Raw genomic sequence first — 21868 nt, 5'->3', positions numbered from 1 at the left:
TCACTCTCTCTCTCTCTCTCTCTCTCTCTCTCTCTCTCTCTCTCTCTCTCTCCTCTGTGTGTGTGTATATGTACATATATGTATCAATAAATCATATATACCTACAAGCATACATATATATGTGTGTATATATATATATATAATTATGTATATAAATTACATGTATGTTCCCCACCTTTGTTATCAAGACTTGGGGTCTCAGCTAATAATGTTAAACTTTGGTGAGCTAAGAATCCTAGGCGATCGATCTCCTTCCCATCTTCATTCCCTGAAAAATCCAAATCTCAGGTTTTACTGTAATCCAGCCAATCTTGCAAGAGAGACAGGAGGAGGAGACAAAGGAGGAAAAGGAAGAAAAACTCCTGTTAAATAGGTCCATTTAAACTATGGGGAAGGGAGAGGTAGGAAGGAGCAGGCCACTCCCGAGCTGCCCTTCTAGCAGTGTTCTTGCCATTTGCAAATACGACACAGTGTGTATTGAGATTAGTATCCCTCTCATCTTTATTTGCATATGACCTTCAAGTTTAAAATTAAGGAAAATACAGAAGCCTTGCCATTTGTGGTTTTAACATCTGTTAATTTTAATTGATTATGGGTAATCCTAACAATCTATCCCATAATAGTAATTTACAGTTTTCTAGATGTATGAATTTAAATCATAGGCACCATGTGAGATTGTGAGTGACTTAGTAAATGAGCCTAGCACTGCCCAGCACATACTTTTCAGTATGACTTTTGTATACAAAGCAGTTTTTCAAGTAGTTCAAAGAAGAATGTGTACTGGTAATGAAAGTGAGGTCTAAAACTTTTATGATTTGTAACTAAAAAATTTTGATAATTTGTAAATTTAAACACATGTCCAATAAAAATGGAATGGAGGAAGAAACTAGGATCATCTATTGTGGGCCATATGGTTTTTGTGTATTAAAACATTCCCCTACATCTGTTACATAGGTCACTACAAAAGTTTTGAGACACTGTGTTATGGTCTATTATTTAACTTCCAGGAAGCATAGTGTCTTTTCTCATTCACCCGTTTGTTTGTTCTGCTATTAGTGTTGTTGGCAGGGGTTCATTTGTTTCCATCAGTACATTTCTTGATTTTTGTGTATCCCAGAACTTTCATAATGACCCGTATACCTGTTGCTGCATAATAACCACCCAACAACGTTGTGACTTAAAACAATATCAGTATATTTCTTGTGATTCTGTAGATCAGTGGTTCTCAATCTTCCTAATGGTGCGGCCCTTTGATACAGTTCCTGTGGGTCCTGGCCCACAGGTTGAGAACCGCTGCTGTAGACGGTCTGGGAGGTTAGTCTGGTGGTGGCACTGCTGCCGCCTGGAGGCTTAACCAGGTCTAATGGGCGCTGAGCTCATAGGGGATGGATGGAATGGGCTGGGGCCTTTCTCTCCAAGTGTTCTTTGATCCTAGGTTTTAAGGTAACAGTTCCAAGAAAGCAGGCCACATGTGCAAGTACTTTTTAAACTTCTACTTAATTTTAAACTTCTACTTAATTTACTTACGTCTTTTTGTTTAAAACAAATCACAGGGACAAATCCACAATCAGTGGAAGTGGAGAATACGTAAGAACTCGGGGTAAGGACCATTACAGGAATGATATACTACTATAGCAAATCTGTCTCTAGTCAAGATTGCTATGATATGTGTGGGTGTTGATCTCTTTAAACCACAGAAGTGAAGTATGTTTAATACTACTTTAATATTAAATCTGTAACTTCATATGCTTTTCTTTCGTATCCCCTACCCTGTATAGGTCCAAAACTTCCCCTTTTCCATAACAGATCTTTGTTGATGTGACTACTTAGAATGCTCTTTCCTACCTATTTCCCTCAACCCTTTGTTCACCTGGCTTGTCTCTTTTCATTCTTCAGGTAAAATGTCACTTTAGGGAAGCTTTCCCACACTAGTTAGGTTTTACATTTTCCTTGCATACTGAATTTTTCCTTCATAGCATTTGTCATAGTTTTTAATAACTGTCTTCCCTGTAAACTGTATGTTTCCCAAGGACCCTATTTGTCTAATTCCTTTTTTGTATTTGACCCCACTTTCATTCCTGTCCTCACTTCCCATTTATCACAGTACCTAGTGCATAATAAGTACTTTATAAACATTTGGTGGACTAACACGCTAGTTTCCTTGAAAAGCTAAGATCTAAAAGACTGATTCTTAAGACAGCAGCTGTTTAATTTGGCTCCATTTATCTTCACCATAGTGATTCTGTTTGTTACTTTTTGCTTTCGCCCTCCTTCACCTCCTCCATTCCTCTTTGCCATCTTTTTTTTTTTTTTTTTAGGTTAACAGTCTCTTGTGGAATCTTCTATCTTTGCTATATTCTGAAAATGTAAAAGGCATTTAAATATTAGAACTGCTGGATGTTCATGGGTTAAGTCTTACTCAAGATAGAGCTCCTTTTAACAATGTTGGTATATACAGAGAAGGAGTTGGAAGAAGTGACAGTCTTTGTAGTTTTGGGTTGGTGTGGCAGTGGCTAATGTACTAGGTCTGACAAGTAAGTTCGTGAACTCGTCCTAGAAAAGGTACTAAATACCTCATCATTGATTATCGCTGCAGTCACCTTTGAAGTACTCCCCTTGGGAAGCTAAGCACCAATGGCAGTGCCTAGTGCACCCTTCAAAGCAATTTTGCAATTCTTTTTCTGGAATAGCCATCAGAACTGTTGTCCCATGAGCTCTGACAATAAAGTTTGTGAACTTGTCCTAGAAAAATTCCTTGAAGGGTGGACTAGGCGCTGGTGCAATGCATAGCTTCCCAAGGGGATTACTCTGAAAGGGACTGTAGTGATACGCAGCAATGAGGTCTGATGCACTTTTTCTAGGGTGAATTCATGAACTTAATTGTCCAACATCTATAGAGATAGCAATGGCTCTGACAAGAAAGCCAGCTTCTCAAGATTGCCATATGCCTATGGAAGAGGGCTAAGAGTCCTAATAATTGTTATGATCATTTGTGCTTGTTAAAACTTTATATTTTGAAATAATGTAATACTTATAGAAAAGTTGCAGATACAGTGCAAAGAATTCTTATATATCCTTTATCCAGGTTTGCCAAATGTTTATAACAATTACCACAGATGTCACGTGTGATCTCTCCCCTCCCATGTATGTGTATAATATATGCATATATACATGCATGTTGTTTTCTGAATAACTTGAGAGTAAGTTAAGTCCCTTTATGATACTTAAGAGCATATATCCTACAAAGTCATTCTCTTGTTAGTCATCATAGTGTCATTAAAATCAGAACATGCGATTTGCAGTTTAACAAATATTTGTTTACTTGAGGACAAAGTACAGGTGAAGTGAAAGTGTAGACTTGGCAAACTATTTTAAGTGCTTAAGGGAATTGTAGTTTGTTTAATGGGAAAGAAATCAATAAAGGAAATTACTCTATTTTAGAATAAGATCAGTGGAAAACAGAGTAACACAAGATAAACCAAAAAGGTACTCTAGAAATTGAAGAAAAAGCAAACAGTCATTTCAACTTAAGGAATCAGAGAAATAATTCTTGGCTAATGCAGAGTTAACCTAAGAGAGGTATAAGTGCCAGGCTGCAGGACTATAGGAGGAAATTCATTTTCCTAGAATACATCCCCTATCTTATTTCTGTCCTTGACAATGAAAGTTCTGGGGATGAATGTGTTATTACAGTTACTCAGTATTGACATATCAGGAATACATAACATATAAGTTATAATTCTGTAAAAGTTGATAAAGTACATTTTTTTCATTTTAATTAACAAATTTTGCCCTTAACATTACTGGGCTAATAAGAAATATATTTCCCTTTCTAAGCACTTGTTCTTAGGTTGTTTTTCATTAATATCTTCTTGATTATGAAGGAGAAGAAGTAATGGAGTTAATTATCTGTAATTACTTTAAAAGAATGGAAGGAATGTTTTTAAAAACTTAATTAAGCCACTGTCAATCTAGAGTTTAAGGGATAGTTACTGTTTCTATTGTGTAGCACTTCTATACTGTATTTAAGGTGTGCAAGCTATTATATAATTATTCTGAATTAATCAGAAAAAGTTTTACAAGGTGCTGTAGAATGTCACTTTTATTTTAGTTTAGTATATGGGGCTGGCACCCTACTCTTTGAACCATAGGCACCGCCCAGAATGTCACTTTTAGATTTTGCCAGTTTAAAGTAAAAAGGAGTGAAGCAGACATACTTAGATAAGATCGTAACAAAATCCAGCTACAGAAAACTGCTTATGAATAGTTGGGTTTTCAGTTTTAGAATAAGTTTAATAATGCTAACCTATGTCTGTGTGAGAAATTATAGCATTGTTAAATGAGTGTTTATTTCTTAAGCAGACATTTGGATTTGATTTAAATGTGTATGAATGTTTAAATGTGGATTTTTGGGGGGTGGGGTTGTATTTTTTAAAGTTAACATATATATCCACACAATGTATTGGTTCCTTGGCAAGGGGATTTTCATAATGGAATTCCATACTTTCTTAAATAACAAATTTTTTGATTCATAAGGTATTACTTGTTGTTTTCTGGTTAAAGTAAAACAGAGAGATGGGTAGATCTCCATCTTGGCACACCTCGTTTCCAGTTGCTCTTCTAAGAAAGAGTGTACTGCATTTTGACGGTAGCATGTTAAGCAAGGCTTTAATTTACATTAATTTCATTAGAAAGCATATTTTCTCAGTTGATTTTTGAATTTTTAATCCCGGTATGTGATTCCATTGGATAATATATGCAAAATTCATTTTTCCGAAGTTTTCAATGCTAGGGGCAGGAAGCCCCTGTGGAGCTGTCATCCTGAGATTGTGCACTTGCAGAAAAACAGGTGTGTTTTGAGCAGGCCAGAGGTGTACCCATGTTCTTCAGTTGTCCCTTTTAAACCCAGTTTCCCAGTGTACACATTTTTCATGTTACTAAATTTTCATAATTTTTAATGACTCTTGTGGAAATTTTTCTACTCCTTTGTGCCCTGCTCATGACCGTATGTGAAATTCAAAGAACAATTGAGTCTGTAAAGGTAAAAACATACATAGAACACTTTAATCTGGGCAAATCTTTATGAACTTTTGATCCCTAACAGTATACTGATCTCATGTTTCTGACTTTATTATTGTTATAGAAGGTTTGTACACAGAATACTAACATTTCCTTAGAATTCTTCATACCAAAAGGAGGTAGTCTTCAGGCATAGTTAAGTAAATCTAAAACAGCGTTATCTCCAAATGTTATTGTGATCTATTTTTATTTCTTTTCTTCCTATTTAATTATCACTTCTTTTTATTTCAGACAGGCAAGGTTTGAAAACGACATACCATAGCAACATGTAAATCTTTTTATTAATTCAGAGTAATTATAAGAATAACTTGCACACATTTAATATAGTCTATAAGAGCTGGACAATATAAAAACAGTAACTGTCCCTTAAACTCTTCCTATTTAAAATAGGAAATATTTTTATATTTTCATTAAAATATAGATATTTTAACTTCTAAATTATTTCTTTAATTTTAATTACTGGATCAGAAAATATGATTTTTGCTTTCAGAGGATTTGTAAGTGCTAATATCAATAAAGGTTGTGAATCACTTTTATAGAAACTAAGACTGAATAATTACATTGTAGAATATGATAGCAATTTAATTTATATTAAATTTATATATATAAATTTATATATATTTATATTATATATGTTATATGTTATATTATATATTAAAATGTATATATTATATGTTATATACATAAATATATATATTTATATTATATTTAATTTATTTTAAAATGAAAGTTTCCAGTGTTTCATGATACAGTCTTGGGGTACGTGGCAGGAATGGAAAGCCCTAATGCCCTGAGGTGTCCAGTGTGTGTAATGAGTTAATTTCTGTCCTATTCATCTGAAAGGGTTCTCTAGGTAATACCCTGGGTAAAATCAAGACAATAGTTACTTAAATCATTTTTCATATCCTCAGTATCGCTTTCAAACTGTGGCCACTTGCACAAATAACTTAAAACTTTTTTTTCTCCCTCAGTTTACCATTTTTTAAGGTAGATAATTATCTACCTTCTAGGATGATAGTATGTTAATATATTATAGTACTATAATTAGTAACCATAAATTTTGCTGTCACATTTGACTTATAGTAAAGTAATTAACTGCTTTATAGATGTTACCCTTACCAATACTACTGTTTCCTTGGTTAAATGTTTACTTCATTGAGAAACTATATACAGGAATAAGAATATAGGATTTGAAGTCACAAATTGCAGAGGGTGGAATTTTAGCTGTGCCACTTGGTTGTGTGATACTGGACAAATTTTAATAGTTGCCCTTTTTAGTGTTAGGTTTCTCAAGTGTAAAATGAAGTTATAGTAATAAAAATTAAATGAGGTGATTAGCATGTTTTCTGACACATTTTAAGCATCAATAAATATTTTCCATAATATATGATTATGTATTATTACTGTATAAGAAATTACTTTACTTTAGAAAGTAGTAGCTTAAGATAGCAATAATGTTTATTATCTTTATGTTTCTATGGGTCATGAATTCAGGAGCAGCTTAACTAGGTGGTTGCCATCATGATGTCAGTAGGGTTTGTGATCATCTGAGTATTTTGAACCTAATGGCTGTAAATTTTATATTTTGCAGACTATGTCTTCAGCAGTAGTACAGTTATACGCAGCAGATCGAAACTGTATGTGGTCAAAAAAGTGCAGTGGCGTTGCTTGTCTGGTTAAGGACAATCCACAGAGATCTTATTTTTTAAGAATATTTGACATTAAGGTGAGTTTTGTTTTGCTTTTTGTTTAAACTGTAGGTGATTGGGTTTTCTGCCTTTATTATAGTTTACTATAGATTTATTTGTGTATCCTGTATGTAATATTTAAATTATATTTAAACTAGAAGGGTGAAGCTTGGTTTTAGATACTGAAGTTTGGGCATTGTGACCAAATGAAATGATGTGCCAAGCCAGAACTTGACTATTGTGCTTCCTGTGTATCTTTCCCACTGCTACCACACATTAAAGCTAATTAAAAAAAAATGATACCTGTAGGTCTTTGGCTTTCCCACCTTCTCTCTTTTTCTAATGATACTCTTTTGTTTCATCTTATCCATTATAGAAGAGTCCTAGTCCTTTCAGGGAATAACAGAAGAAAATTTTAGCTTGGGGTGTACTGTTATTTAGTCCAGGTTTGCACTGTACACTATTTATAAAAATATATTTGGTACCCATTTTTTCCTAATGATTTTTCTCATAATAGGTATATTCAGATTTTTGCAGGTTTATATCCTTCCCTCCCTATCATAAATCACATTGTCTTAGATTGGATGCCCTTTGTCAGATATTCATCTCTTAGAGTTGTAAAAATAATTATCATTTTGCTAAGGTGAAATCTTTATTATTTCTCTTAAAGTTTTTTTGTAGATAAGCTTCCATGGTTAATATTTACATGTGGCAATAAGTGTAATCGGTTTTTAATTGCAAAATCTAACCTGCCTTTGAGTTCCTGGGCATTAATATGATCAGATAGACCATAGTCAGACATTTTTACATCTCTGGCCTCAGCTTCTTTATTTGTAAAAAGGGATGACTGTCTGGGTCTGTTACAAAGTATATTCATCCAGATTAAATGAGATTAAAAACTACTGTGTTTTGGCTGGGGAAGGGGCAGCCAGCGTCATGTCTGGCCATGAAGGTGGCAAGAAAAAGCCCCTGAAACAGTACAAGAATTAGGCCAAGGAGATGGATAAGGAAGATAAGACATTCAAACAAACAAAAAGAGGAGCAGAAGAAACTTGAGGAGCTAAAATTCTGGCCACAGGTAGAATTAAGAAATCTGGCAAAAAGTAAGCTGTTCCTTGTGCCTGAGATGATGGTGAGCCTTGATTCCAGTCAAACATTTCTATTCCCTGCCATCACATCTTGTGCCACCTATACTTAAAATAAAGTGTTGTCTTGGAGCCAATTGTATATTTAAGAATGAACTTTTATTTAAAAAAAAAAAATTACTGTGTAAACTAGTGCTGCTGAGGTTTTTTGTTTTTGTTGTTTTTTACAAGACATGGTCTTGCTCTGTAGCCTAGGCTAGAGTGCAGTGGTGGGATCATGGGTCACTGGAGCTTGGAACTTTTGGGCTCAAGAGTTCCTTCTACCTCAGCCTCCTGAGTACCTGAGAATACAGGTGCGCACCACCATGCCGGGCTAATTTGGGAGGGTGGGTAGAGATGGGACCTTGCTATGTTGTCCAGGCTGGTCTCAAATGCCTGGCCTCAAGTGATCCTACTGCCTCGATCTCCCAAAATGCAGAGTTTATAGGCATGAAGCCACTGTGTCCTATTAGTGCTTCTTAATATCTACTGTATCCCAAGACAGCTGAGAGACATGGTATGTTTGTTAGCAGCAGTAGCTTACTATGGTAGTGATTTTGTAGGATGGGTTACACATCCATGCTTTGCTGAGTGCTTTGATATATCTCTCATCACCATTCAGAAGCACTATTTACAAATGGTGCATGTATATATACTACATCTTCTCCAAGACTGAGAAAGGAATTCTATCACAGAGGTCATAATGTGTGTACAATGTATTTTACATATTTTAAAATTGTGATCTAGATGGAACCTTGCTTTTCTGAATAGGGCAATGATTACATTTTCTAACCATTTATTTCCAGTTGTAGATAACCATTGTTGAACCCTCAAAATTAGCCACCTTTAGTATTAAAGTTAAATATTTTTTATACATTTTGGCAATTATCCATGGCTCTCTTACCCATAGTTTAAAATCGATGCATTTTAATCAATTCTTAACTCAGAAGTTAAGAATTTGAAGATTGTTAATGAACAGTATGGAAGAGATACATTTGTCCCCCATCTATGAAATTGGGGGGAAAATTATGATGTATTCCTGTAGTATTTGGTAGTACATGATATAAATATTGCTAATGAACTATGCATTGATAATTAGTGCATATGCAAAAATGTCTTTTCTATGTAACATTGATGATCTAATAATTATTCTGGTTATGTATTTGACCAACTAATTATATTTGGAAATGGTTGGCAAATGAGAATTATATCTTAGCATACTGAATTAGACTTGCTTGATATGTAGGTTCATTAAAGAAATGTAATCCAGTGTTTACTGTTTGGTTTTTAAGAAATTACTGATTAAATTATCTGGTGCTAATTATACATATGTAATATATGTGTTTATAAAAGTTATTGTTAATATAAATAATTTATCAGTATACTCCATCTGCTTTGCTTCATTCTTAGAGATTTCTTTTTCTTTGGTAGTTCTTACTTTAACCTTTACTTTTTTCTAGGATGGGAAACTGTTGTGGGAACAAGAGCTATACAATAACTTTGTATATAATAGTCCTAGAGGATATTTTCATACCTTTGCTGGAGATGTAAGTCATATCTTTCTTTATTGACACGTTTAATTTTTTCATTGCCTTTTCTAATCAAATTATTTATAGAGCCCTATCAAAAGATCAAATGCAGTGCACTGTTTTATTGTTTTGCTGAAAATGGAGGATTCAGTTCATTGAATGTTTCCTGTGATATGTAACCATGTTGTCTTTACCTTCTCCATGCTTTTTGCCTTCTTAAGTTACTCAGATCATAAAATGTCTTGCCTGCTAATAAAGTCAACTATTTTTTCTTTAGAAATGTACTCTTGATCATCATCATTTTGTTATATAGAGCTAATTCATGCATTTTATCATTTTTTCTTTTTGATGAAAATACTTTAGACTTGTCAAGTTGCTCTTAATTTTGCCAATGAAGAAGAAGCAAAAAAATTCCGAAAAGCAGTTACCGACTTGTTGGGCCGGCGACAAAGGAAATCTGGTAACCTTATTTTTTTTCTTTTTCAAATTAATTACTTAAAAATGGGACAAAAACTACTTTTCAAGGAAAAAAATGTGGTCTACTACCCTGTTTTTATAATTAAAGTTTTATTGAAACCCAGCTATATTCATTTGTTTGTATTCCTTGTGGCTGTCTTTTGCCACAACACAGTTGAATAGTTACAACAAAGACTGTGTGGCTCTCAAAGCCCAAAATATTTGCTATGTGGTCCATGTTTACTATCTGGTCTTTGAAAACAAAACAAAACAAAAAAAAATTGATGCTCCCCACTTTAAAATAAATGATATTTTTGAGAACTCATTTTTTCAAAATTACTAAAGTACCCGTCCCAATAACCGTTTTTGTTGATAAAATTCCATGTATACTGACTCTTAAATTACATTTTTTATGTCATCATTTGTAACTTAAAGATTTTAAAGTATTGTGTACTTTTTTTTTTTTTTTTTTTTTTTTTTGTAGAGACAGAGTCTCACTGTACCGCCCTCGGGTAGAGTGCCGTGGCGTCACACGGCTCACAGCAACCTCCAACTCCTGGGCTCAAGCGACTCTCCTGCCTCAGCCTCCCGAGTAGCTGGGACTACAGGCGCCCGCCACAACGCCCGGCTATTTTTTTTTTGGTTGCAGTTTGGCCGGGGCTGGGTTTGAACCCGCCACCCTCGGCATATGGGACTGGCGCCCTACTCACTGAGCCACAGGCGCCACCCAGTATTGTGTACTTTTTAAACAAAGACTTTGGGCAAGTTTAGAAGCAAATGCAAACAAGATTGTAAACATTTTCCTGTCTTTTCTGTCCCTAATGCTATGTATTATAAGACCGTAAAGAATTTAGTGCGTGAGACAACTCTAACACATAGAGAAGGATGCAGGATAGTGTAGATCTTTAAACTAATTTGTATAGGACTGTTGTGTCATCAAGCCTTTCTCTTGTAAAGTAGAGGATGATTAGGAAAGGTTAATCTCTCTAAAATTCATGTTAAGCAGATGAGTTTTAGGAGAGAACATATGGAAGTTAAGATTGACAAATAGATCCCCTTAAAACTAGTTATGCCCATGTACTCCTTGAAAAGTCTTTTCTCTAGTTCTGGGGGTATGTGTTACCCCAATTTGAAGGTCAATGTACTCAAGGATGCGCTTACCATCAAGAGAAACTAAAACAAGAAAAGGGCAGACACTGGAAATGGAAAACAACAATGTAAAAACATATATTCATCTTGTACACATCTTTATTTTTACTTTACTAAGTTCCCAAGAGGGTGATGAGGCAAAATTGAAAATAAGGGACTCACGCCTTTAATCCTAGCAATGTGGGAGGCTGAGCCAGAAAGATTGTCTAAGCTCAGGAGTTCAGTTCTTAGCCTGAGCAAAGGTGAAACCCCATCTCTACTAAAATTTGAAAAACTATCTAGGTGTTGTGGTGGGCACTTCCTAGCTACTCAGGAGGCTGAGGTAAGAGTATTGTTTAAGCCCAAGAGTTTGAGGTTGCTGTGAGCTATGATGCCATAGCACTCTAGTAAAGAGTCTGTCTCCAAAAAAAAAAAAAAAAAATCAGCAACAACTAAACTGTTTCTTCACTGTTGCTGTGTAAGTGCCATATGCTTCTTATCATGAGTGAAAGGGTTAATTTTAGGGGCCTATTATTTCCTGTTACTTTTGGGAGCCAAGGGCATTTGTCACTTAATTGCCTGCTAGGAAAGGATTCAATGCTATGGTATTGAAACCACAGTCTTAAGAATGATTAATGTGTCACTTGTTTCAGTGATATACTATAGCCATAGACCAGGGACTCTGTGGTTCCTTTCAATCAAAACTGACATTTTTAATGTAAAAAAAAAAAAGAATAAAAAATACTTCTTAACATATAAAATAATTGATTTTGAAATTGGCAAGTTAAAGTTGCCTTTCAGCTGGCACAGGCATTTTGTTTTATGTAGTTCTTAAACTTTTAGGTGAAGTGTTTTGGTGACAGAAAGATAATAACATTAGGGAGACAGCTGAGTTGGACAGCCATTTATGCTGAGTCAAACTCGTCATCACCTCTTGTTAACACAGATCTTGGGGTCCAGCTTACAGAGCAACAAAGAAGTAGACTATTTTTTCCTCCGAGCGGCCATTAATATTGAGCGTCATCTATTGTTTTCTTATTTCTTCTCTTTATTCTAACCCATCCCGGTTTCTTGAAATATTCCTATATTATAATTTATAGTCTTATCCTAAGTACTGTGCTCTGAATTCCCTATAGCAGTGGTTCTCAACCTGTGGGTCACGAGCCCTTTGTAACAATGAAAATACGTCACGGCATTAGGAAGGTTGAGAACCACTGCCCTGTAGCTTTTTCATCTTCAAAATACGGCATTGAGATTTGAACATAGCACTCTGCATGTAGTCTTACAGTACTGTGCTACTGAAACATCTCTCAATTTGATTAAACACTGTTCTGCTAATCTTTCTAGTGCATGCTTCCCTCCATTAGCTCCCATTCTGATTTGTTCAACCAAATCCTCTTCCTTTTTTCATTGTCAAGCCAGGATGTGTCATATATTTAAGTAATTGCTTCTTAGAATTTATACTATACTCTGAACTTTTATATTTGTCTTTTTATCTTTCTATTTTTTGTGTCATCTACCAATTTAAAAAATATTTCCTCTCTCGGGACAGAGATAACACCTTGGAAACAGGGGGTTGACATTTATTCACCTACACAGGACATTTGTATATTCCATTCCATGCTAGGATTTTTATCTTGTCCAGCAATTAACTCTGATTGATTTTGGTTTTTGATTATTTATAAACTATAATTGCATCAATTACAGTATTTATAATTTTAGAAAGTTTTGTATTAGAAAATCTGTGGAAATTGCATTTAAAATTCTTCAACCACTTTTGAACTTTCTTAAAGCCAAAATAGCATCTTCTTCTGAGCATCCCCGGTATGTAAGAATATGAATGCAATGAATTGATAGATATTCTGTTTTTCCTCCTGCCTAACTTGGCTGTAGCTTTTCTGGTCTGTCTCAGTGCCCAGAGTTCTTTGGGTGGTCTTATTCCCTTTGTGCTTTCTTTCATCCAGTCCCATAGCTTTGAAAACTGTCCATATGCTAATGATGCCCAAAGTTTCATCTTCAATACTAACCTTTCCTCTGACTTTCAGACCCTGTCTACTCAAGCTGGGTGGCAGAATAGACTTCAAACTTAACATGTCTAACCAGAACCCTGGCTCCTCCCATATACCCAACCTCAGCACCACTTACATCTGTTCCAATTCCTCTTCTAGTCTTTCCTGTCTTAGTAAAAGGTATTGGCTCTACCTCATCACTCAGGCTCACCATGAAGCCTTATAAATCTTCTCAGTGATTCCTGTTGGCTCTGCTTTCAAAAACATGTCCTGGACCTGATTATTTCTTACCACCTCTGCTGCTGCCGTCCTAATCCAGGCCTCTAGAATCTGTCATCTGGACTACTGCCCTAACTCCCTGAGTAGTCTCCCAGCTGCCACTTTTTCCTTCTATTATCCCTTTTTTATATAATAGCCAGAGTAAACTTTTAAATACATAGATTGTATCATGCCATTTGCCCTCTTCAAAACCCCATAAGAGCTTCCCATCACATGTAGAATACAGTCTGTAACCCTTAACCATAAACTGTGAGATCCTACATGATCCAGTCCCTGACTTTTCTCTCTGACTGGTTTCCATTCTTGTCTGAACAGAACATACTGTTCTTTGGTTTTGCCCACTCCAGTCCAGTCTTCATAATGTTCTTTTATGCTGTGCCTTTCTTAGAGTCATTGAATAGATCGTTTCCTTTCTCATTTAGATCTCTGCTTAAATGACATTTCTTTCAAATGTCAGTTCTCCTTAATTAACTCTACTTCAATTTAGGAGTGGGTTTAAGTGAATTCTGTTTTTTATGTTGAAGTTGTATTATATATGACTAACAATGTTTTCTGATTTATTTTCTAACAGAGAAAAGACGAGATCCCCCAAATGGTAAGCTCTTTGATAATTATTGATCAAAAAGATTTTATATTTGGTTTAATCATTATAGAAACATGTACCATACATTAATACTTAATATTTATATCTGTGAGCAAATATTATTTTGTTCTTATTTAAATTCGCTTATTGTGTTCTTATTTTAAATTCATGAATGACAGGTGAGACTTAAGGAAACATACTGTTCTTTGGTTTTTTTTTTTTTTTTTTTTTTGGCCAGGGCTGGGTTTGAACCCGCCACCTTTGGCATATGGGACCGGCGCTCTACCCCTTTGAGCCACAGGCGCCACCCTGTTCTTTGGTTTTTCTTTTCTTCTAGCATAAAGGAAAAATATATAGGATGAAGATCACTAATTCTTACATCTTAATTTTGTATTCACAATTGACTAAACTTAGAAACTATATAGTCTATTCTTAAATCTTACCTAAAGGTAGTAAATTTTGTTTAACATATTTGTTGATTTCCTGCTTTAAGATTTATTTTTTTCTTACTTTAAAATAATTATGTCACATTTTCATTTCATTTACTGTAATAGTGTTTAGAACTAATTGTAACTCTATATAATGCTACTCTTTAATTTGGTAATGAACACTTAATGTATTATGAACTTATTTTTTTAATATTGAACACCAGAGAATAAAATCAGAATACCAAGAAGTAAAAGATAAGGTCTCAGATAGTTTTCATCCTGAATTCCATAAACCTTCATTGAAGTTATGTGCTAAATTTTGAAGTATCTGTTCTTTTCTCCGGAAAAAGGAAATGTGGCTTTTATCACTTTTAAAGGGGTCCCTGACTAGAAGGTGAAGAATAATTGCTTCATTAAAATGGGGAATAAAACTGCTTCTTTTTAAAAGCATCTCACATCCTCTTACTATAACTTAGAATGATTATGCAGGGAAAACTTTACTATATACTACTAAGTTGTTATTTATTTATTTACTTTTTGGCGATAGAGTCTCACTCTGTCACCTGATTAGAATGCAGTGGTATCTTCTAGCTCACTGCACCCTCAAATGCCTAGGCTCAAGCGACCCTCCTGCTTCAGCCCTTGGAATAGTTGAAACTACAGGTATGTGCCACCATCTCCAGCTAGTTTTTTGTATTTTCGGTAGAGACATAGGTCTCACTTTTGCTCAGGCTGGTCTTGAACTCCTGGCCTCAAGTGATCCTCATGCCTCAGCCTCTCAGAGTGCTAGGATTACAAGCAGTCCCCAAGTTACAAACATTTGACTTATGTACAACTCACACTTAACATCAGAGACTATTATAGTAAGTCTCCAAGTTACAAACATCCAACTTACATACAAATTGCACTTACGAACGGAGTTTATTACAGGTAATAGGTAAATGTACATGTTCCAACTTACTTACGAGTTCAACTTAAGAACAAACCTATATTACCTATTTTACAACTCACACTTAGTAACAGAGGCTATTGCAGATAATAGGTAAATGTACCTGTTGCAATTTATATACAAATTCAACTTGAGAGGAAACGTATAGAACCTATCTCATTCATAACCCTGGGACTGCGTATATATGAAAAGTGGTGCCCAGAGATGATTGAAAGGGGAGGGTGACCTGACTGGGTAGTGCAAAGGTGGTGTCAGCACCTGGGGGCAGTTAGAAACCCCTTTTATACCAGGCTGTAGGAAGGTGGGCAAATTTCATAGCTTGCCCAAAACATTAGGGTCCTAGGGTCCTTTGGTATGAACTTTGGGGGTGGGGCTAACCAGATCTTTTGTCGCCTTTGTCTTTGAAGAAAAGGAGAGAAGGGGGTTCATGTAGGGCTGCATTAGGCCCCCCAACACTATAGCATAAGCCATGTGCCCAGCCCAAAGTCCTTAATCTATGAGAACTATTGGTGACTGTTCTTGTTTATTTCTTTTAACATATTGACTGTCACACTGGAAAAAATTTTCTCTTGGGGCCTTGGTATTTTGTTTTTTTCGTTTGTTTGCCTTTGTTTTTGTTTGTTTGTTTTGGAGACAAAGGCTTACATTGTTGCCTTGTTGCCCTGGTGTCATAGTTCACAGCAACCTCAAACTCTTAGGCTCAAGTGATCCTCTTGTCCCAGCCTCCTAAGTAGCTGGACTTCAGGTGCCCGCCACAACGCCTGTTTTTTTTTTTAGAGACATGCTCTTGCTCAGACTGGTCTCAAGCTCCTGAGCTCAAGCATTCCACCTGCCTTGGCCTCCCAGAGTACTAGGATTGCAGGTATTAGCCACCCTGCCCAGCATGGGCCATGGTGTTTTATTAAGTCAAGAGATGTGTGAGATGTATATGCTTCAGGGGGCCCAGGCTCAAAACCAGGGTAAGTTAAATACAACTCACTTAGCAGTTAATATGTTAAACAGATGCGTTGCTTTTGATTTTGTTCTTAAATTTATTTTCCTGATATAAAACATGGACCAAATGTTAGGTACTGGGTTAAATTTTGGGTTATTTACCTATTACTAATTTTTTTTAAATGGCTGACTACTTTCAGTAGTGTTTACCACGTGCCAAATATTGTGTACTTTGACTTTCTTTTTTAAATGGAAATATTTAACTTTATAGGGCTGCTGTGAGATAGAGTTAATCAAAGTGCTTATAGCGCTTACTAATTATTAGTTATCCTGATGAAGATGATAATAATAATAGCAGCTACTATCTAGTGATCGTTTGCTACCTACCAGGTGCTGTTTGCCTATCTTTTGAAGTGGCTCTGATGATCTGCCATTTATAAATGAGTAAACTGAGGCACAGATAGGTAACTTGCTCAAGGTCACATAACTAGTAAGTGGTGAAGCAGGATTCAACTTCAAATGTTATAACTCTAGAGCTCAAATGTTCTAAGTTTCCTTATCCACTGTGCTATGTCAAAATGATTGTGAAGGATACACTGAGATCTAGAGAGGGTAAGTAACATATCTCAAGAGATGTAGCTAAGAAGCGACAGAAGCAAAAAAAGTAGAAGCAGCTGAGTCACGGGTCATTCATCTGTGAACTTCTACTGTAGCATTAGAATTTGTCCTTGTTATGTGCCCAGTATTTTAACCTCATTTTGAATTTCTTAAATTATTTTGAATTTGGTGAGCATATACCGTATTGAAGATCAATGGAAGGGATTTTAGTGGTACCATCTAAGAATGCAGGGGGAAGTAATCCAAGATTTTAAAATATAGATGTTGTAGAAATCAAGTAAATAAAGCAAAGGGTGGAAGTACAGTTGTCCCTTGGCATTGTGGAGGATTGGTTTCAGGATCCCCGTGGATACCAAAATTCATGATGTTTCCATTCCTGGTATAAAATGGTATAGTATTTGCATATAACCTATGTCCATCTTCCTGTAAATCATCTCTATATTACTTCGTGAACAGTTTTTGCACTATATTGTTTAGGAAATAATGACAAGAAAATAGGTCTATATGTTTGGTATGTGTGCAACTGTCTTTTTTTTTTTTTTGGCAGTTTTTGGCCGGGGCCGGACTTGAAGCCGCCACCCTTGGTATATGGGGCTATCACCCTACTCCTTGAGCCACAGGCGCCACCCTGTTCATTATTGATCTATGGTTGGCTGAATCCATAGATGTAGAACCCATGGATATAGAGGGCTGACTGTACTTCTATTTTCTAAGAACATTTTATTTTTTCAATGTACATAAAACATATTTCTGAATAGGCATCTAATTTCAATGAATGGGTAGAATTTGAAAATTCTTTATGTGACATTGGCACCTCACCATTACCCCTACTAAGAGAATAATTTACAATTAAATATAATTTTAATTCTCTGATATTTCTATTTTTAAAAAAAGATTTAGTTATATAGTTTTAGTCTTCTGTTACAGTAGTCCCAAACATTTCTTTATTAAACACATGGAGAGTTTTGTTTGTTTTTCTTTTTTTTGGTAGAGACAGTCTTACTTTGTCGCCCTCGGTAGAGTGCTGTAGTGTCACAGCTCACAGCAACCTCCAGCTCCTGGGCTTAGGCAATTCTCTTGCCTCAGCCTACAGAGTAGCTGGGACTACAGGTGCCCGTCACAACGCCTGGCTATTTTTTTGTTGCAGCTTGGCTGGGGCCAGGTTTGAACCTGCCACCCTCTGTATGTGGGGTTGGTGCCCTACTAACTGAGCCACAGTTGCTGCCTGAGAGTTTTTTTTAAATAGTGCCATTAAAGGGCAAAATTATACAGCACATATTGCCAATACTTATTTATTAATAAATTATAAATATAATTTGGCATTTATATATTAACATACACAAAAAAGAATATGAGTTCCAATATTTTTTCCTGCTTTGCTGTTGATTATCTTACTCTACTCTCCCCACTGTGTGGAGACCACTGTATTGGAGGCAGCATTATTTTACTGTATCTGGTGTACTACCACTAGGTGGCAGTGGTCACCTTAACCATGTGTTGCAGTGTCGATATATAGGTGCATTGTCTCAGATCTTTATGTAGATTGTCACTTTACTAGATCTTTTCAAATTACAGTTATTAAAGGGACACTTTGTGTAGAATTTACATATCTTCCTAAAATACAATTCAATATCTTCCTCACTAACTACTGATTTCTTTATTAGTCAGTCTCACACTTTAGCTTATATGCTTTCCAATAATTTGTTCTCAGCTTCATGACTGTTTGACATCTGAGTCACCTGTTTCTCAATTATTTTATCTTGGTGAGAGTTCTCTGCTTTTTATTTAATGGGAAACTTGAGTTTGTTCTTTTAGATTTAAAATTAGATATGTCCATTCATAAGAATATTTAAAAACCTTTTCTTGGGGCAGTTGTCCTTAATCAGAAAAAGATAATTTATAATTTATTTTTTGAAAAAGAAGGAAAATTTCCCCCCGAATTATGTATTTACTGAGTAGGTATTCCTAGATGTGTGTAATTGCATAAATGGAATAAGTAAACTTTATTAGAAATAATTCAAGAATACCTATTTGTTACCAAATTTTTTATAAACTTTATACCATTAAAAATGATTCATTGCCTTAAACAGGTTATCACTTTTTTTAGTGTATCATTTTTAAAACTTAATTAGGCTTTATAATACCATTTTAAACTTATTTCCTAACATCTTCAATCTTTAAAGTCAATAACTATTGTCAACAGATACAAACAAAAAAACTAATCTCTCGAATGTGCAGAAAATCTTTTTTTTCTAAGTTCTGAAAGTTGGTAGTAAATATTTATTGAATGATGAATTGTTGGACTACAACTAAGAGAACTGATAAATTGATAAGTGATGTATTATGACATTTGTAAAGTTAGCATTATCGGTCACTTTGTACTTTGAATTTTGTGTAAAGGCAGAATAGTTAATAGAAAGAGTAATGAGGTAGGAACCAAGATACCAGAGTTCACCTTTGTCTCTGGCTGTTGATTGTGACTTTATACATCTCTCTAATCTGGATTTTCCCATGTAGACTTACCTAAATAATGTTTAACTAGTACTAATGAAATTCAGAAAAAAATTTAGTAGCTTGGATAATTTAAACCATTAAGCTTAGTTAATTTAACTCTTTTTTGTCATTTGGGTCATTTGTAGAATGTTAGCTAATATTAGCTTTTATATAAGCTAAAGCAGTTTAAAAATATTTTTGATGTTTTTTTCCTACTAATTTTGGTTTTTTTTTTTTTTTTAAGTTTTGTTTTTTCCTGGTGACTTTGGTCATTCTCTTATAGTTGCAATTTGAACACCTAGTTTAGGAAAAGTGGTATCAATAGATAACTTCTAAATCTGTCTTAAATTAATGTTTAAATTTTCTTAGTTATTAAGATAAGGGAGTAAACAATAATTTATAGCATCTTACTGTAGATGATGTTGCTGGTACTGACTAGTAAAGTTGTAAGAACAGAGAGAGCAGAAAAGGAAGTAAGAAATAGAGTAAGAAGTCCCTAGAGCAGTCTGTGAAGCTATGAATGTGACCCAGTTCAACTCTGTAACCCTTGAATTCTAGATAGTCTCAAAAGATCTTTATCTTGTGAAATTAATTATAGTAAATGCTAAACAAATTTGGTATCTGAACAAATTTAAAAATTAAATTCTTAATCTATTGATTTATTCATCCCTTCAAATCATTCTGTGTTGTTCAACTAACCTTTTTTTGTTGTTGTTGAATCTTAGCTGTGTACATTAATGCATTTATGGGGTACAATGTTTTAGTTTTTTTTTTTTGGTGCAGTTTTTGGCAGGCTTCTGGGTTTGAACCCGCCACCTCTGGCATATGGGGCCAGTGCCCTGCTTACTCCTTTTGAGCCACAGGCGCCGCCCACAGTGTTCTAGTTTTATATACAATTTTAAATACTTACAATAAACTGGTTAACGTAGCCTGTACTGTACTTTCTTAATTATTGTGTTAAGACATTTATACTCTACACTTGGTAGATTTGACATTACCCTTGTAAAATGCACCATAGGTGTAGTACGACCATTTACCCTCCCTCCACCCATCCTTTCCCCTCTCCTCCCCACCCCCTCTCTCCCCTCTTCATCTTGGTCTGTAGTTGGGTTGTAGCTTTCATATGGAAGTGTGGGTAACTAACCTTCTTGATCCAAATATTTTCAGATGATTCCTCAACACTGAAAGAACTTTTAGTGCTTTTATCCATATTATTCATTCACTAGCTTCCTTTTTTTCTCAAGAGTTGCTTCATTTTTTGCTAATATCAGCAATTTCTCATGGAATTTTTAAACGAAATTATAAATAAAATGTTCAGTTCATGAGTATGCCATATTTGTATGTAAGTAGGCTTTGAATATTAAGGGAAATAGCTGAATCTTGGTTGATATTAAAAAATATTCATCTTTCCAGATCACTTTACCTGTCTTAAGATGATAGGTGGCTTTCATGAATTTGTTTTAGTTGTTTTATCTTTAATGGTAAAGTTGAAGGAAAAGAAGTTACATATAATTTACCCATGTAGGTAAACATTTTTATTTCAGATAATTTTAATGAATTGGATTCATTAGAGGTTTTTAACATAATTGAAGAAGTGCAGTCTAATTAGTATTTAATGATCACTCAGTATGCATTAGTTCAGAACTTTCCATGATTTCTGTTTGCCATTTTATGATTATGTTGGGGGGCTTCAAGACCATCTCCATGGTTGGTGATTCACCATAAGGACTCAATATCTAGTTGTACTCATTGCAAAGATTTATTATATTGAAGAGATAGGAATCCAGTCAGCAAAGGGGAAGACACATGGGTTCAAATTCGTAGGAGACCACACATATAAGCTTCTTCCAGTGGAATCATAGGAGGTGTATTTAATTCTTTCAGTAATGAATTGTAACAACACGTGAAGTGTGTCTGAAGGAAAAGTAATTTGAATGTCCAGGGTTTTTATTAGGGACTAGTCCTACAAACATCCTTTGCCTAGCACTTCGTAAGATTCCAGCCTCCCAGAGGGAAAGCAGGTGTTCAACCGAAATCACATTGTTAGCACAGTTTCGGCACAGTGAACCTTTTTGAAATCCAAGTTCCCAGATACCAGCTAAGGGCCATCCTAACAAGAAGGCCTGTTTAAGGAGACCAGTCTTTAAGCTTTGCTGCATGTAAACTCTTTTTGTATACAATGATGGTACTGTTTTATAAATTTCGAAAGTTGCCGTTAATTTAATTACCTCATTGATCTGATAGGTTTTGTCAGAAAATCATATTAAAATGGGATCTCTAAGGAATGTTTGTTGCCCTTTAGTTAAATTTGTAAGAAATTTTTAACTTGAATACTTTATATTCAAACTTTCATGCTTTTAAGGTCAAAAATATGTTTTTGCGAATCATAAGACAAGTTTTGTGCTGTATTTAGTGTCGTTTTTGATGATGCTATTGGTAATATCTGAAGGTGCCTGAAATGTGTTTACTATTGATCCTTGTAGAAAGAAGATGAGTATTTTAAGAATTTTCCATTTTAAGTTTTTGTGCTCACCTTCTCAAAGTCAAGGTGTATTTGTATTGATGGGAAAAA

General features: G+C 35.0%; 1 protein-coding gene and 1 pseudogene across 1 annotated transcript in view; both read left to right on the top strand.

The window, feature by feature from the left end:
• The window catches only part of WASL (WASP like actin nucleation promoting factor), an 80510-nt gene that overhangs the window by 30475 nt on the left and 28167 nt on the right, over positions 1-21868 (top strand). Inside the window, exons 2-5 of the mRNA XM_053609149.1 lie at positions 6671-6805; positions 9352-9438; positions 9784-9880; positions 13864-13887. Coding sequence (XP_053465124.1) covers positions 6671-6805; positions 9352-9438; positions 9784-9880; positions 13864-13887 — 343 coding nt within the window. The remainder of the gene's footprint in view (positions 1-6670; positions 6806-9351; positions 9439-9783; positions 9881-13863; positions 13888-21868) is intronic.
• LOC128598588 (translation machinery-associated protein 7-like) lies at positions 7556-7874 on the top strand (annotated as a pseudogene).

Source organism: Nycticebus coucang, chromosome 11, assembly GCF_027406575.1.
Source record: "Nycticebus coucang isolate mNycCou1 chromosome 11, mNycCou1.pri, whole genome shotgun sequence".
In the NCBI taxonomy this organism is placed as follows: Eukaryota; Metazoa; Chordata; class Mammalia; order Primates; family Lorisidae; genus Nycticebus; species Nycticebus coucang.
Note: the sequence above shows the minus strand (reverse complement) of the source record. Positions and strands in the feature narration are given on the sequence as shown.